Source organism: Malaclemys terrapin, chromosome 2 (assembly GCF_027887155.1).
Source record: "Malaclemys terrapin pileata isolate rMalTer1 chromosome 2, rMalTer1.hap1, whole genome shotgun sequence".
NCBI classification, from domain to species: domain Eukaryota; kingdom Metazoa; phylum Chordata; order Testudines; family Emydidae; genus Malaclemys; species Malaclemys terrapin.
The window spans coordinates 194908400-194925025 of record NC_071506.1 but is presented as its reverse complement, the minus strand read 5'-3'; the positions used below and the strand labels follow the sequence as shown (position 1 = coordinate 194925025).

Sequence of the window (16626 nt, the reverse complement as noted above, 5' to 3'; positions counted from 1 at the left end):
TGAAGGGGTAAATAACACTTCCTTATTCACTTTCTTCACATCATTCGTGATTATAGACTTCTATTATATTCCCTCTTTGTCTTCTCGTTTCCAAGCTCGAATAGTGCCAGTCTTTTTAATCTCTCCTCATATGGAAGCTTTTCCATGCCCCTACTCATTTTTGTTGCTCTTCTCTGTACTTTTTCCTATTTTCTAATATATCTTTCTTTTTTGAGAAAGGTGACCAGAACTGTAAGCAGTATTCAAGGTGTGAGCATACCATGGATTTATATAGTGGCATTACGATATTTTCTGTCTTATTATCTATCCCTTTCCTAGTGGTTCCTAAAATTCTGCTAGCTTTTTTGACTGCTGCTGCACATTGAGCAGATGTTTTCAGAGAACTATCTACAATGACTCCAAGAGCTCTTTCTTGAATGGTAACAGCTAATTTAGACTCCATCATTTTGAATGGTATAGTTGGGATTATATTTACCATTGTGCATTGCTTTGCATTTATCAGCACTGAATTTCAGCTGACATGTTGTTGCCCACTCACCCAATTTTCTGAGATCCCTTTGTAACTCTGTGCAGTCAAGGGACCTTGTCAAAGGCTTTCTGAAAATCCAAGTACACCATATCCAGTGGATCACCCTTGTCCATTTGTTGACCCCCTCAAAGAATTCGAAGTTTGGTGATTTCCCTTTACAAAAGCCATGTTTATTTTTGCCCAATAAGACATGTGTCTGATAATGCTGTTCTTTGCTGTAGAACTATAGAATTCCTGAATAAGCCATTATCCCTCTACACCAATATTTCAGTCATAAGATTTATTTCACCAAGTTTCAGTGATTCTAGTTAAGTCATAATTTAGCTTTTGTCATAATACTTCCAGTCCTTCCTATTTATGCCCCATACTCCTTGCTGTTGTGTATAGAGATCTAAGCTGTTGAGCAGATTCTCCTCTCCTCACTATTTTCCCTGTTGTTATGCCTATGTCCATATTTTCATTTTCCATTCGCCACCCCCCAACCTTTAGCCATATGTTAAGGTTGCCTTTTTACGCTTATTTGTGAGCTTTTGTCACCTGCTCCACTTTGAACCTAGTTTAGAGCCCTCCTTCCTAGGTTGGTGAGTTGGTATCCAAAGATGCTCTTTCCCTTCTTGGTGAGATGGACCTCATCTCTTCCCAGCAGTCCTCCTTCCTGGAACAGCATCCCATGGTTGAGAAAGCCATAGCCTCCCAGCGACATCATCTGCACAGCCATGTATTTATCTCCAGGGTGCACTTTTCCCTGCCTGGGCCCTTACCCTCTACTGGGACGAGGGTCAAGCACACCACCTGCAGTCCCAACTCCTTCACCCTGAGCCATGAAGTCACTGCTGATCTGCTCAAGGTCATACCTGGCAGTATCACTAGTGGTCATGTTGATGAACAGCATAGAGTAGTGGTCAGAGGGGCAGATGAGCCTCGGCAACCTTTCCATGATGTCCTGGATGCGGGCTCCAGGCAGGCAGCATACCTCCCAGGACATCAGGTCATGTTGGCAGCTGTATGCCCTCTCTACCCCTCAGGAATCCCCAAGCACCACTACCCTTCATCTCCTCATCTGGGGTGCAATGGACGTGAGCTTCTTAGCCTTAGGAGCAGGTGGCTCCTCTTCCACAGTCATTGGGGTCTGCTTATAACCTCCTTTCAACAGTACAGCATACAAGCTCTTGACCTCAAAGGATGGGGCACCTGGGAGGGGAGTGGAGCACTGTCTGCTGCCTAAGGTGGCCAACAGCCAGTCTCCTCCCAACAGAGTGGCCAGTTCTGCTTCCTCCTCTGATGCTGCTCTAGTCATCTATAGTTAGCTAGCATCCTCTGTCCCAGATGTTTCCATGTGTGTCCTGGTGATGAAGTCCTCATGCTCCCGGATGCTACCCAGATGAGCCACCTCTTCCTGCAGCTCTCTGACCTGCTTCCTGAGGGACTCCACAAACACCTCTCACACTGGTTGGGTGGTTCCCCCTTCCTGGCTTTCTTTGGCAGGGACATTCAGGCTGTATTCCCAGCAAATGAAGACCAGGATCTGAGTAGAAGTCTCCAGGGTCTGGATGCCTGTCTGGCAAGGGGCCCCACAGGTGCAGGAAGAGGAAGAGTTAGCAATATTGTTGGCGCTGTACCGTTTTTCTCCCATTGTGGGTTCTTCATTGTAGAGTATCTGCAAGTTAAAAGGGGAAAACAAAAACAAAAAACCCACCCCAATTTCCCTGTCTTCCTCCTCTGGTGAACTTAGCTAGCTAACTCCTTTAGTTTCCCAGCTGCCTTTGTCTAACCAGCCACATGTCTCTGTAATAGTCTATGTACTCTAAATTTCAACAAATGCAGACTCTAGTGAACCAATCAGGAAGTGATTCCCAGAGTCAAAATCATGCCACCGAGAATGCCCAGCCTCTCTCTCCAACATGATTAAATCTGGGGATTGTTAACTCAACTGCCCCTACTGTTGCAGCTCACAAGGGGAGCGGTTTTTCAGCTTGTCAAACCGTTTGTAACTATATAGATCAAGATGAATATTTTGAATTTTTCCTGGGAGTTAATAAGAACCCAGTTTGTTTGTCAAACTTCTGATTGATCTTCAGGTGTAGCACTACGTTGCAATAATCTAACCTTGAAGTCACAAAGGGAATGTATTTCAGAGTCAAAGTCTGGATGTAAGGGGAAATTAGAAGCTTCTGCAGCTTCCACCCCTGACTTCAGGAGCAGAAGGGTATAACATTTCCAAGTTTTGAACTTTTTCAATGAAGGGTGGGCAAAACCTTCAGAAATGACAGGAGAAATTACCTGTGGGGACCCTCATGATCCTTCATGCAACCCACTACCATCACTTCCGTTTTATCCAGATTAACTTTGCTCTCATCCATGCCCTAATTTCAGCCCCGCATTGAGAAAGCAAATAGACTGCTCATCCAGGTCTGTTTGTTTTCTGGGTACAGATAGCATCACAATCCAGATCAACTCACTTGCTCCCAAAATAGTTTCATACCTGTTGATCATATGGGTGAAAAAATTGACTCCTACGATACGCTGCACAAGAAATTGCTCAGTGAAGACAAGCAATTTCCACAAATCAACCTATGAGATCTCTTGGAAAATAGCAGAACCACTTGTAAGCTGGGGACTACAGGAGATTCAACAAAAACCTAATGGTCAACAGTGTCAAAGTTTTCTGATGAATCTGAAAAGAATCAGTGTAGACACCTGATCTTAGTCCATCACCTGGATGAGATCATCGACCAATGAGAAAAGAGCAGTTTCATGTCAAACTCAGGCCAAAAGTCTAACTGAAAGGGATCAAGAAAATCTGAGGTTTCTGTTTGGCTCCATGCTTGTCTGTCTACCATCTTCTCAATAATCTTACCGAACAAGGAAGATTAAAGACAGAGTGTTAGTTTGTGAGATTGTCAGTGTGGAAAGATTTTCTGAAGAGCTTAAAATATAGATGGACAGCAACTTGACTTGCACTCAGAAGTGAATATAAAGCCGGATATGTTTTGTCAAAGAACTATGGATAACTACAGACAAAGACATCTGGGGACTCTTTCCAGATGTGCTACTGATTTACAGTGTGACCTTCAAAATACTTAGACCTGGTCTACTCTTTAAAAAGTTTTACTGGCATAGTTATGTCAATTAGGGGATGTGATTTTTTTTTTAACTGACATAGCTATGCTGGTAAAAGCCCTGCTATAGATGAAGTTATGCCAGTATAACTTTGCTTATACCGGTGTAGCTTATGCTGGTTCCCAGTATAAACACTTTTATACTGATAAAATTGCATCCTCACTACAGTGTTTTGCTGGCACAACCATAATGGTATAACTATACTGGCAAAATCTTCCTACTGTAGACAAGGCCTTAGTCTGTGTACTTCAATTCCCCATCTGTAAAATGGGTCAAATACTGCTTAACTATATTTGTAAAGCACTTTGAGCTCTATGGATGGAAAGATCTATGTTAATGCCTGTTCGTTTCGTGTGTATATACATTTCCCCCCCACCTCATTTTAAAATAGTATTTTGATCTCTAAGTGCAAGAATTAAAGATCAATGTTTTAAGTATATGAAAGTTGGCATTCTAAGCTTTCGGAGGGCATAACACCTTGGTTTCTAATTCCAGTGATTCCCCAGTTATTGGACATTAAAATAATATTGGATTTGAAATGGATATGGGAGAGGGAAGGCAAGATGGTTGTCAATAATATCATTTTAAAATTCTATATTTCTAAAAGTACTAGAGACCAATAAAGATGAAATACTGTAGGGAAAAAATGGGATTCTCAATTTTACAATGGTTTAGGATGGATATGTAATAGGGATAAGCATCTAATTCCCTGAAACTCCATGTGAAAACTCCAGCCTAAATCATTAATTTCATCTCACAAATGTTACTTTGACAGCTCACTAGATATTATTGATCCTTCCCACTAGCACTGAGGCTTTGGTCTGGCAGTTCTTTTTCGGCACAAGTTCAGGATTTAATAGTGTGCATCCTGAATGTCTGACCAATGCAGTTTTTAAATCCTTGATTAAAGATAAAGCAGTATTTTAAACCACAACAAACTACATGCAATAAATGGAAATGAGTCTGACTTAAAACCACAAATCAAGGAAGTTTGGAGTCAAGGTTGAATTTTATGAACATCCATCCTTAGCTCACTATATTGTGTCTACGGAATGGTATGTGAGATCATTTATTGTTTGAGAAACTTACAATTTGAAAGATCTGTAAAATAGGGCAGAGGCATGTTTGCAGGGTGGTGTGAGGGTTTCTTGCTCTGCCTTTCCTCATTCTGTCTCTGAGTTAAATGGAGGATTTCAATCTTTAGCACTATTTAGTTTAAAAATCTCCTAGACCAGATTGTGAAAAGTCCAGATTGGAAAACACACTCATGTAAATTTGGTGTGAACTTAAGTGGGGTCTCATGTAAAAGACCTAAGCATTTTTTTAATGAGGGAGATTAAGAGGAGCCTGGTTGTCATTCTGATTCCTCTGCTTTCATGCAGCAGTCTCACTTAATGTGCTGCTTCTCTTGATTGGCCTCTACAAAGCACTCACCACTTCTTCATAAAGGGTCTGTTTTAAGCAGGACCTTTAAGGTAATTGAATTGGCTGTCTTATTTTTGTGAGTTTTGGATTGCTTGTGTTAGGATCTGGTTCCCACCTTGAAATGCCAATCTGGTTGGCAGAACATGGGTTGCTTGAATCGTATTCAGTATTAAAATCTATTCCAAAGGTCAGTTTTTAACTCCAAACCCACTTGTAGAAAGCCAAGAAACAGAGGTGGGGGACAAAAATAATGAGCCAAATTTTGCTGTCAGTTTCACCTGTATAAATTCAGATCAAATCAGTCAAGCCTCTACAGATTTACACTAGGGTACTTAAGAGCAGGATTTGGTGAATTGCCTTCCAAATGATCCTAAGACAACCTCAATTTTGACCAATCAGGTTTATATCTTATAATTGTTTACAAGGTCCAGGAACGAGTTATTATTATTTGTATTGCAGTAGAACCTAGAGGCCCCAGTCAGGATCAGTCCTTGTGTGTATTTTATTTTTCAACATAAATGTTTCACTGGTTTTTGTTTTGCTTTTAAATCAAAAAGAGCAATGTCATCAGGCCAAAACATCATGAGAAGTTCTAAAATAACCATTGTGTGAGAGATAAAAGGTAAAGAAACATAGTTTGGTTTCAGGCTTTTGAGAGATTATTATAAACATCGAGGAAAATATTATTTTTAAAATAGCTCAGCTGTGCCCTGTAAAACCAGTAAACGTCTGTTTTAATTCCCATATAAGTAGCAAATGGCTGCTCTGTGTGTGTGTGCGCCTTTTTTTCTTAAATATTGCTTACTGTATAAGACCCTGTTTGCTTAATTTCAACCTAACTGAATTTTTATGGCCATGCTGTAAACCTCCTGTAAATAGAGGCTTAAATGGAAATGCTGACATAACCTTAATTACACTGGCTCCAGCACGATACTGTGATTAAAGTTTATTTACTTTGCATATGCGTGTGTGTGTGTGTGTGTAAATTCATTGTTGAAAAGCTAATGGAAAACTAATGTGGCAATGGAGAATGTGATCCAGTGCACAGTGTTTTATTTCTTGGCCATCGAAAACAGTGGGGGCATGTTTACAATATCAAAGAGCTTATTTTTAATTTAGGCATGTTAATAATTTAGAAATCATTGTGAAACTGAACAGGTTTCCCACTTTTAAGCTGTTCACTGTTCTTTCATGAAGTGTTTATACCTGGCAGCACTCACTGTACTGTGGCTGGTGAATGTAGTAGTATATTCCATTCAGAATTGGGAAAAGGGGAAAATCTGCTGCATGAACATGAGCTTCTCTATCTAATGTTATAGTCGGGCTGTTGTATTTTTCTTTTCTGGCTGAATGAAATATTAAAAAAAAAAAGCCAACAGATTTCTCCCCAAAGTGGTTGTACAGCCTAAAACCAGATATACATCCCAAAACAGATCTCCATTGCATCAATAAAACTATTATAAAGTAACCTTTATGAAATTCTCCTCAGTGAGCAGTCTTCCTAACTGACATGTTTATAATACTGAGGAAGTGACTGAGATAAATCATTTAGGGCATTGAAAACTAATTTAGTGAACAGTATGTTACAACTCTTTTGTGTGCAAACTTTGAACTCTAAGAAAACTGTCCATAAGACATATATTGCAGAAGACAATGAGATTGTCTCACTTTCTACCTCCACATTTTCTTTGAAATCATTTGTCTTGGTAGCACCACATTTAATCTCTGCTATTGCTAGAAATGGGCCTGAACTAAAACCTCAGATCTTAGGTAGTTAAGGTCTGTATCTGAGCCGTTTGACTCAGACACGTCGGGTTATTACATGTGGAGTGTCACTAACTCTTGTGATGTTATTGTGACTCTCGTGATATTTACTGTTTTACTTAAAGCTCCTGGAGCAGAGAATCTCAGTTTTAGTTACATAAACAAAAACAACGAGGAGTCCTTGTGGCACCTTAGAGACTAACAAATTTATTTGGGCATAAGCTTTTGTGGGCTAAAACCCACTTCATCAGATGCATGGAGTGAAAAATACAGTAAGCAGAATATATATTATAGCACATGAAAAGATGGGAGTTGCCTTACCAAAGGGAGTGTGCGGGGTGTCAGTGCTAACAAGCCAATTCAATTAAGGTAGAAGTGCCCTATACTCAACAGTTGACAAGAACGGGTGAATACCAACGGAAGGAAAATTATTTTTGTAGTGTTAATGAGGCCAATGCAATCAAGGTGGCCCATTTCCAACAGTTGACAAGAAGGTGTGAGTATCAGCAGAGGGAAAATTACTCTTTGTAATGACCCATCCACTCCAAGTCTTTATTCAGGTCTAATTTGATGGTGTCCAGTTTGCAAATTAATTCCAGTTCTGCAGTTTCTCATTGGAGTCTGTTTTTGAAGTTTTTGTTGTTGAAGAATTGCCACTTTTAAGTCTGTTATTGAGTGTCCAGGGAGACTGAAGTGTTCTCCTACTGATTTTTGAATGTTACTATTCTTGATGTCTGATTTGTGTCCATTTATTCTTTTGCATAGAGACTGTCCGGTTTGGCCAATGTACATGGCAGAGGAGCATTGCTGGCACATGATGGCATATATCACATTGGTAGATGTGCAGGTGAATGAGCCCCTTATGGTATGGCTGATGTGATTAGGTCCTATGATGGTGTCCCTTGAATAGATATGCAGACAGAGTTGGCAACAGGGTTTGTTGCAGGGATTGGTTCCTGGGTTAGTGTTTTTGTTGTGTTGTGTGTAGTTGCTGGTGAGTATTTGCTTCAGGTTGGGGGGCTGTCTGTAAGCAAGGACTGTCCTGTCCTTATTTGTTAAATAAACAAATTACCCTCATAGTTGTGGAGAAGTACTTGAAAATGTGAACCAAGTAAATCCCAAACACTCAGAAACCAAGAATTCTAGTAAAGGGAACCCCAAATGTTTTTCGCTTTTAAAAATCTCTTAATTTGTAAGCCAGTTCCTGAATATTTTCTGGACTTGACTTGTGATTTTTGAATGTTTGGGGCTGGCACTACTGCATGTGCATTTTGAAGATAGAAACAGAAGGGAATATTAAAAGAGGCTTTGATTGGACAACTTGATTGGGAGATTGAAATCAGTGGTTCCCCGCTCTTTTTTCTTCTTGTTTTTAGTACATGCACTGTAATTCTGAATACAAGTGATCCATCCACCTGAATGCATAGTTGTTTTGTAATATCTATAGCCATACCCTCAAAGGATAAGACATTGACACTTGTGTACACCAAATGTCATGTCACATGCAGTCTTTACTACTGTTAAAACTTGACTAATGTTTATGTTACAAAAAAGGGGTAGATTGATTTTAAGTTTCTTTCTCCAAATCGTGCATGTCTAAAAATAGAGACAAATTTGACAGTGGTGCAGGGTGGTAGGAAGCCTGGGGCAAAGGGTGAACCAAACCTAGTATTTAAAAGGATCTTAGTTTGATAAGATCATGTATTTTGCAGAATATACTGTAGGCGGAAATGTAGGACTTGATTTTCACAGGTTCTGAGCACCTGAAGTTCCCGCTGACTTCACTTGGAATAGTGGTAGTTACTGACTCTTAATAAACAGGTGTTTCAAGCTGGATGCCCAAAGATTGAGGCCCATAAAATTGGTGCACTCTTACAAAAAGGTGGGCCTGAGTGGCTTGCCAATGGCTACACAGCAACTGGATCTGATTCTCAGCAAGTAAGGCCTCCTGATTCTCAGTGCTATGCTTAATCCAAGAAACTATCCTGGTAGCTGTGATGTGACACTATAGTTCATGCTGGGATATGGCAGTGGAGTGGGAGCCAAGTGGTACATTTAAGGAAATCTAAAGAGGAAAAAGGTAAGCTCTTTGTTTATAATCTGAATGCCCTGCTTTAGTCTGCTAAGTGAGGGCATTCAGCATACATTGCTCAAGTCTGTGAAATTTACATTTTTTATTTTGGCTGTTTGCTTTTACTAGAAGAGAGCACAATGTAGGCAAATAGTTTCAAACTGTGTGGTCCGTATGATTTATACATACTGCTCAGAACTACCATTAACCAGATTTCTTGGTCTCATTCCCATTTGTTATAGTGTAATTAGGTATCACTTAGCAGCAAGAGGTGCCCTTTCCATTAGAGAGAAAGAAGGGAGCTCCTTGATGCTGAAGTATAGTTGAAGCTTTCATTCAAAGAAATGTGTAAAGGTGTGGAAAAGATGTGGCAGATTTACCCCATTTTGAAGGGTTACCGTAGTTCTGGATCAATTATTGTCTGAAGTGAGACTGAGAAACTTCTGCTCTGTAATAACTTTTGGAAATTAAGTTGGAGGGGGAGGGAGAGGAAAAAGAACACACGCTGTAGTTCCTTTTGGCTGGCAGCTGAAAAGTGCTCCTGCATAGGTCAGCCAACTTCTGAATACATCACCTTCTTGTTAATTGCAGCCTTTACGTAGCACTGTGACTAGAGAGCACTAGTCCTTATGTGACCTATGCTGCTTTGGCTGAAATACTGCAATGGTAACTTAAAACTTCAGTTGAAGACAGCTTCTGCGACAAATTAAAGGGAAAATGGTAGTTTTTCCATGGTCCAAATCACTAGAAACCAGATTCTCAAAGGAGCGTCCAAAATTACAAAACGTGTGAGCACACCCATTTGCACCAGTCAAGTGCTGCATTCATGCACACAGCAACTACCTCTTACTGAAGCTATGTCTACATGACCACTTATGCCAGTATAATTTATGTCTCTCAGGGTGTGAATAAGCCAGCCCCCGCAAGCAACATAAGTTACACTGACCTAGGTGCCGGTGTGGACAGAGCTACGTCATTAGGAGAAAGAACAGGAGTACTTGTGGCACCTTAGAGACTAACAAATTTATTAGAGCATAAGCTTTCGTGGACTACAGCCCACTTCTTCAGATGCATACGAAAGCTTATGCTCTAATAAATTTGTTAGTCTCTAAGGTGCCACAAGTACTCCTGTTCTTTTTGCGGATACAGACTAACACGGCTGCTACTCTGAAACCTGTCATTGGGAGAGTTTCTCCTGCCGAAATAGGTGCCACTGCTCGTTGGGGGTCGATTAATTAAGTCAACAGGAGAGCTCTCTCCCATCAACTTAGAGCGGCTACCCTCAAAAGCTTACAGCGGCACAGCTGCAAGCTCTCTAATGTAGCCATAGTTTAAGGCAGGGACTGTACCTAGTACGATGAAGCCAGGATTTCAATCTGGGCCTGTTAATAAATCATTAATACTGGCTGGCTCAGACTTATCCTGGGCAAGTAGTGTAGGTCGGAAGGGGAAGACCTATTGAGGATCTGTTTGGGATTTGGGATACTGTCCTCTCCTTCCATAAAGGGGGTCTTTCCCTGTTTGTCTGTTTAGTGCAAAGCCTTATGGTCTTATTTGGACTTATTAACCCTAAACAACCAGATAGCAACCAAATATCTTTCGTCCACTTTCATCTTGCTAGGAACCTTGCCCCTTCCTCTCTGATGAAGATTTTACCACAGTGATGCATGTGTTTCTCATCTCTAGACTAGATTACCCTGATTTACTGTACTTGCTGTTGACTGTGCAAGCACTGCTATGAACCCAGCTGGTGCAACAGGATAGGCTGCAGTAACGTATGTCTCCCCCATCCTCCTTTCCTTCATCTGTCTCCTAATCTGCTTTCAGTGTCACTTCAAGGCTTTGTTCCTGATTTTTAGGGTCATCAGTGGACTAAGATACTCCTGCATCTGTGACTGCATCTCCATCAATCATGTAAAGTCAATGGGACTTAAATATGTACTTAAGTATTGTCCTGAATAGGGACAGATTGAAGCATGTAGTTAAGTGCTTTCCTTTGTAAGAACTTCATACTTAGTAATAGGAACTAATAATTTCATAAAAACGTTTAAAAATCCCAATACATTCATGTAGGTATCTCTGTCTTAAAAAGTGAAAGGTACAAACAAGTAGCAGTTAATAATGGTCAATCACCAAGAGTTTTGGTGGTTTGGTTCAGGAAAGCATGCAAAAATTAGATGTTTACCTAAACTTATCCTAACTGTTTTGGTGTAGAAATTGTCTTGAAATGCCTTAGAAAGAGCAATGAAAGCACACCCATTCTCACAGTATATTGATACTTCACCATCCAAACAAAACTATTTTTTGCAAGAACTACAGAGCTCCACAGGAATGAAAACAATCAGCACCACCACCACCACAACAGCTAACTAACCACTTTGACCTCTGTGTTTTGGGTTCAGTTGAAGTATTGATTAAAAGCGGGGTCAGTTTTTCTTTTATTTCAACCATCTTGTCCCTCTCTAGTAGTAGTTAGTATCTTTTGGTTTCTTAAGCCCAACAGATTTGTTTGTAGAAACCCACACCAGATATGAAACATTTGCCAAAGATATTTTACTTATCTATGACGGTTGCTGTACAGCATTTGGTTGAAATGTATGAAGGGGCAAATAAACGCAGTAGACTAAGATACATTAGCTAGACATGTTCTTTGGTTAAATTCCTCACAAGTAACTGATAAATTTTGAAAGGCCACTGGAAGACAGTAGTGGAAGGACTGGTTAGTTCTGACTAGAACTTATCAGCAAGTCTGCACCCACACCGTCACTAAAATGATTCAGGCAGATTACTTTTTAGGATTTGGCCTTTAATTTATGTGTGTTGGTGAAATGTGCTTTGTAACTATCTCATTGAACATAAAATCTCCTTCCTGGTAGATTGTCTGCATAGAAGCCTCTCAGATAGTGCAGAGTCTCAGAGAAAACATGCATTGGGATGTCCCATCTTCCATCGCTATTGATTCCATGAATAAGCTGTGAAATAATTTTCTTGTCTATATTTTAGTAATTTTGTGTGTTTTGTCTTTACCTACTATATGCCCCAGAGTTCAGGACACCTAGAGTAGCAGTTTGCATGTAATTCGTGTCATATCCTATCATAAGCCTTCATTCTTCCAAAAATAGGGGAGGAAAAAAGACTTTTGCCTTGTGTGAAATGCCTTTTATTGCACTAATTTGAAATGATTTGATGTGATAGACAGCAGTTTATCAAAACAAAATCTCATTAAAGTCTGTTTGCACTTGCCCTGAATCTCCTTTGAATAATACGATAGTAAAGCTTTCTGTGACCAGACAGTAACCTGCGGTAACCTGCGGTGTGTGTACATTTATGAGTGATGAATAAAACCATTGTTATCATTCTTAAATGTTGGCATCAATGCTGTGCTAATAACATTTGAAAGTTTCTGCTTTATCAGCAACAACTACTGGCAAATAATCAGCTGTTTTGTAATGGGACGCTCAGAAATAGCTGCTGAAGGAAGTTGAGTAAGCTTCATGCAAAAAGACACTGCTGCATTTATGATGATACTATTTTTGTTGAGTAAGGATGACATGGCTGTTGTTTTTGCTTTTTAAATATACAATGCAATTAAGAATGATCAGTTTTCCCACACATACCACAAAGCCACTGAAGCATAAATGCTAATGACTGGACCCCCTTAAATTTTGAGTGACTTCCGCCGTTTTGGCAGCTTACAGTTATGAATGCATGTTTAATACTGCTGTGTGGCTTGTCATGTGACTGCAATTCTTACAGAGATTGCATGTGCCTCAGAGGTAATTGCTAATAAGTACCAAACTCTTTGTTTTAAGCCATAATGCTGATTTTGAGAATATTTTGGAATATGTATTTATTGCAGTTGTGTCATCTTTCATGCAATGTGTACCTTTTTTTAATGCGAAAAGTTCTTTCCGTGTGTATGTACATATTCTGTATCTAATAATGGTGGCACCAGTGGAGACCTCAGGATTAGAAATTGCAAAGCATGAAGGTTTCTAGAAGAATTTGTAATTTGCATTAATAGAGAAATAGCACGTGATCACATAAATAAAAATGACTGGGTTCTATACATACAAAAGAGCACATAGAAATGAAACATTAACTTGTGTAATGTGTGTGTGGCTAGTTTTCGAGTATATAGCATCAACGAAGAAATATTGCTATTTGGACTGAGAGATTACTAAAATAGACTCATCCTGTTGCTGAAGATTATTTTTTTTATCATGACAGTAGTATTGGACACAATTACTGCTAGAAAAGTCAGAATCTTAATTATTGATACTTTTTTGTATGCAAAAAAGTGGTTAAATATTGCTAGGTTAGTCCTCGATAAGTGCTGTAGTGTTTTTTTTAGACTAAAATCTGCATAAATAAATGTTTACATGATAAATGTTAAGGAACCCTTTAGCCTTGCATAAATCTTTTCTATGTTCTTCTTCCCAAAGTTTCTCTAGTTCATTGTCTGTGTCTCAGTCTGAAAATGCAGTAAAAACAGTTAAACATATACAGGCATGCAGAATATATATATTAGTTTAGGGCCAAATCAACAGGAGTTTTGAATGCTTGCGACAGAGTAAGCCTACAGGATTTGGCCCTCATTTTCTAAGTGAGAATCTTACAGTGAAGTGGCCAATTATCCAACTGGAAAGTTGCTTTTATACTTTTCTCTTTGACCTGTATAATTCTTTCTGCTAGGAAGTGCATTTTATAGAGACAGTAAGGAAGTGTTGTTCTAAATGTAGCTTAGTCACTTGTGTCTCAGCAGGTTAGGCTTTGTCTAAACACAAAAATTATAACACTTTAACTATACTGTTATAGTTAAAGTGCTACACAACCTTGAGAGTGGATGCAGTTACAGTGGTATAAAAGAGCTGTATGCTTCTATAACTGGTTCCTCTGTGTGGAGGGGAATAAGCTATACCAGTATACGGCACCTGTATAACTCGATCTTCACTAGGGGTTGTACTGATTTAACTATTTTGGTTAAAAAAAAAAAATCACCCTTCCAACTAAAATAGTTATACTGGTATAAAAACTCTGTAGACTAGACCTTAATGTTGCATAAGAAAATTGCTTCCTGAGAACATACAGTGAAATTTGCCCCTGTGCATAGAATCAGCAGAAGGCCTATGTACCGTTTAAGCCCCAAGTTTGTGCTAATCCTCCGCATACTTACACAAATCATAGATGTAACTCAAACAGCTTAAACCCAAGTTACATATCTTTGTACTAAGGAGAGGAGTAGCAGGTAAAATAAATCTGTTTGCATTGTCAGCCTTTAAAAGAAGACCTGCCAGAATGGGAAAAATCAAAGGAACTTCTTTAAATTACTGATTTTTTTTTTCACGTTGAACAGCTTTTATAAAACCATAAATTGAATTTGAACATAATGGTTCACTTGCAAAAGACCTTTGGAAATTCATTACAGGGCCAGAACTTGAAAGATAGTCTCATGCAGTATATTTTAGTCATAATTTGACATCTATGTTTGTTTTTGTAGGCTTTCAAAACTAAGGATGGCTACCTGGTGGTGGGAGCTGGGAATGATCAGCAATTTGTCACCGTGTGCAAGGTAATGATGTTTAAGATTGACAATATGAGGTATTTGCATTACATTAGTCTTTCAGCTCTGTAAAGAAAAGCAAATAGCAATAACTTTTTTTTTTTTTTAATGTTGCATGTTGTGAACATGGTGATAGTGGATTAATAGCATGATTTTCAGGGATGCTCAGGACCCAGTAGCTCCAGGTGATGGCAGTGGCAGTTGGGTGCTGCACACATTTGAAAACCAGGCCATAAGGTTTGGAGAGGTCTAAATTGACCAAAAATACTCCTAGTCTTGTGGGTAGTGAGCATCATATAAGGGCACGTCTTCCCTTTGGAACACAATTTAGTTTGTGTGGGAAGCCAACAAACATTGAAAAAGGGGCATTGTCACCCTTTACGGGACTATGGGCCCAGTTCAGCAAGGTAGTCCAGCACTTCCCTAACTAACTTTAAGCATGTGACTTGAATGGGACTACTCATGTGTTTAAAGTTATGCATGTGCTCATATACCTCACTGAATCTGGGCCTAAGAAAAATACATCCATTTTCTACCTCCTGTTTCTATTGAAAGTTCCCAGGAGAATCTTAGATTAACTTTTGAGATCTCAAACCTTTTATTACCTGTCTTTAAACACAGCTCCCCCCATCCCCAATGAATAAATTTGAAAAAAAGAAAAGAAAGCAAAGTTATTCTATCTAGAGAGTAGTTTAAGAGACCTTTGAAAAATCAGGGTTGTACTACATTACTTAAATCTAACAACAGCCCAATAAAATAGGTAAGGGCAATACAGGGATCAATCCACCCCCTTCTAGGTGTTTAATGGTGCACAGTAAAGCTACACAACAGTTTAAGGCAGGAAGATTAAAAGAAAAAAAGAGGACTTCAACCAGTTTAAACTGTAAGGGAAATTTAGATAAACATCATGTAAGTTACCTTGTTGGAACTGAGCCAGAAAACCAGGCTTACTACTCTTCTAATTTTATGAAAAGTGCCATGAGAACTTCAATTGTAACAAATGGTCCAGGTCTTCGTTTTATATCCCATCTTAAAGCGTTAAATACTATTAGAATAGGCTTATGCAAGACATTTCAATATCTCCCCAGTACTGTACTGCCACAGATGTGCAAAAATTAAAATTTTCCATACACAAGGGGAAAAAATGTTGGTTCAGTTTTGAGCAACAGTTCTCATTGCGTTTTCATCCAAATCAGTTTTCATATCCTTATTTAGAAGGACTAACATTGCTACTCTTAAAGAATAATTATAGAGACAAACTGAAGCGGTTAAGATGCCCAGAAGCTCAGTAGGAATGCCTAGTTTCAAACCAGATGTAATGTTCTTAAAACTCTTAAAGGTTTGTCCCACTTTAAGATGAAGGTTACTTGTGGAACTAAAAAACGTAGGGAAAGGGAAGAGGTGATAAATTAAGAGTACTTTAATTGCCAGAAGGCTCAAAATACTTTAGCTGCAAGATGGACTCTCAGTAAATACAGAGAACATTAATTCAAATATTTGAACTGGTATCAAAGAGCCTTATTATGAAGGGTCAGTGCTAAAAATATGGAACATACGGAAGCTGTTGCCTGTGAAGACATTCACTACAGAGATGTAGCAGCCAGCCCAGAGCTGTAAATGATTACAGCCTTTCTGCCTCAACCATATGCTTTTGGACAAGTAATCTTAAAGAAGAAGAAGAAGAAGAGGAGAAAACCCACAAATTATTTGTTGAGCTAGATCTTTTGATATTTGATTAATTGCTGAAGACTTTCTGTGAAACTTCTCTATTTTCCACACACAAGCACAGAAGCAACATGTTTCATATTGATCAACAATTAAAAAAAAATGTGTTCTAACGTGGGGCTACTTGGATCTAAATGTGAATTCTAAAACAAAGACACATTTCAGGAATGGGCTAATGTATATAACAAAAGAAAAATCCACAAATTTTGGAAATGAATAGTCCAAATGTATAATCTCCAAACACACATTCTTAGGCATTTTGAAGACCAGTTCTAGTGCAAGTGTGCTTGAAAAGTTAGGGAGTGAAGGGAACAGTCTAACTTTAAAATGATCACAGTGAAATAAACAAAACAACAATGGCAGGATGATACACAAAGGCCTTGTCTACACTACCAGGATAAGTCGACCTAAGTTATGCTATTCCAGCTA

At 39.0% G+C, this 16626-nt stretch overlaps 1 protein-coding gene across 3 annotated transcripts in view; it reads left to right on the top strand.

Annotated features, from left to right (window-relative positions):
* The window catches only part of SUGCT (succinyl-CoA:glutarate-CoA transferase), a 483356-nt gene that overhangs the window by 190660 nt on the left and 276070 nt on the right, over positions 1 to 16626 (top strand). For all 3 annotated transcript variants that reach the window (XM_054019420.1, XM_054019419.1, XM_054019421.1), the window contains one exon: positions 14410 to 14481. In XM_054019420.1, the coding sequence (XP_053875395.1) occupies positions 14410 to 14481 (72 nt within the window). The remainder of the gene's footprint in view (positions 1 to 14409; positions 14482 to 16626) is intronic.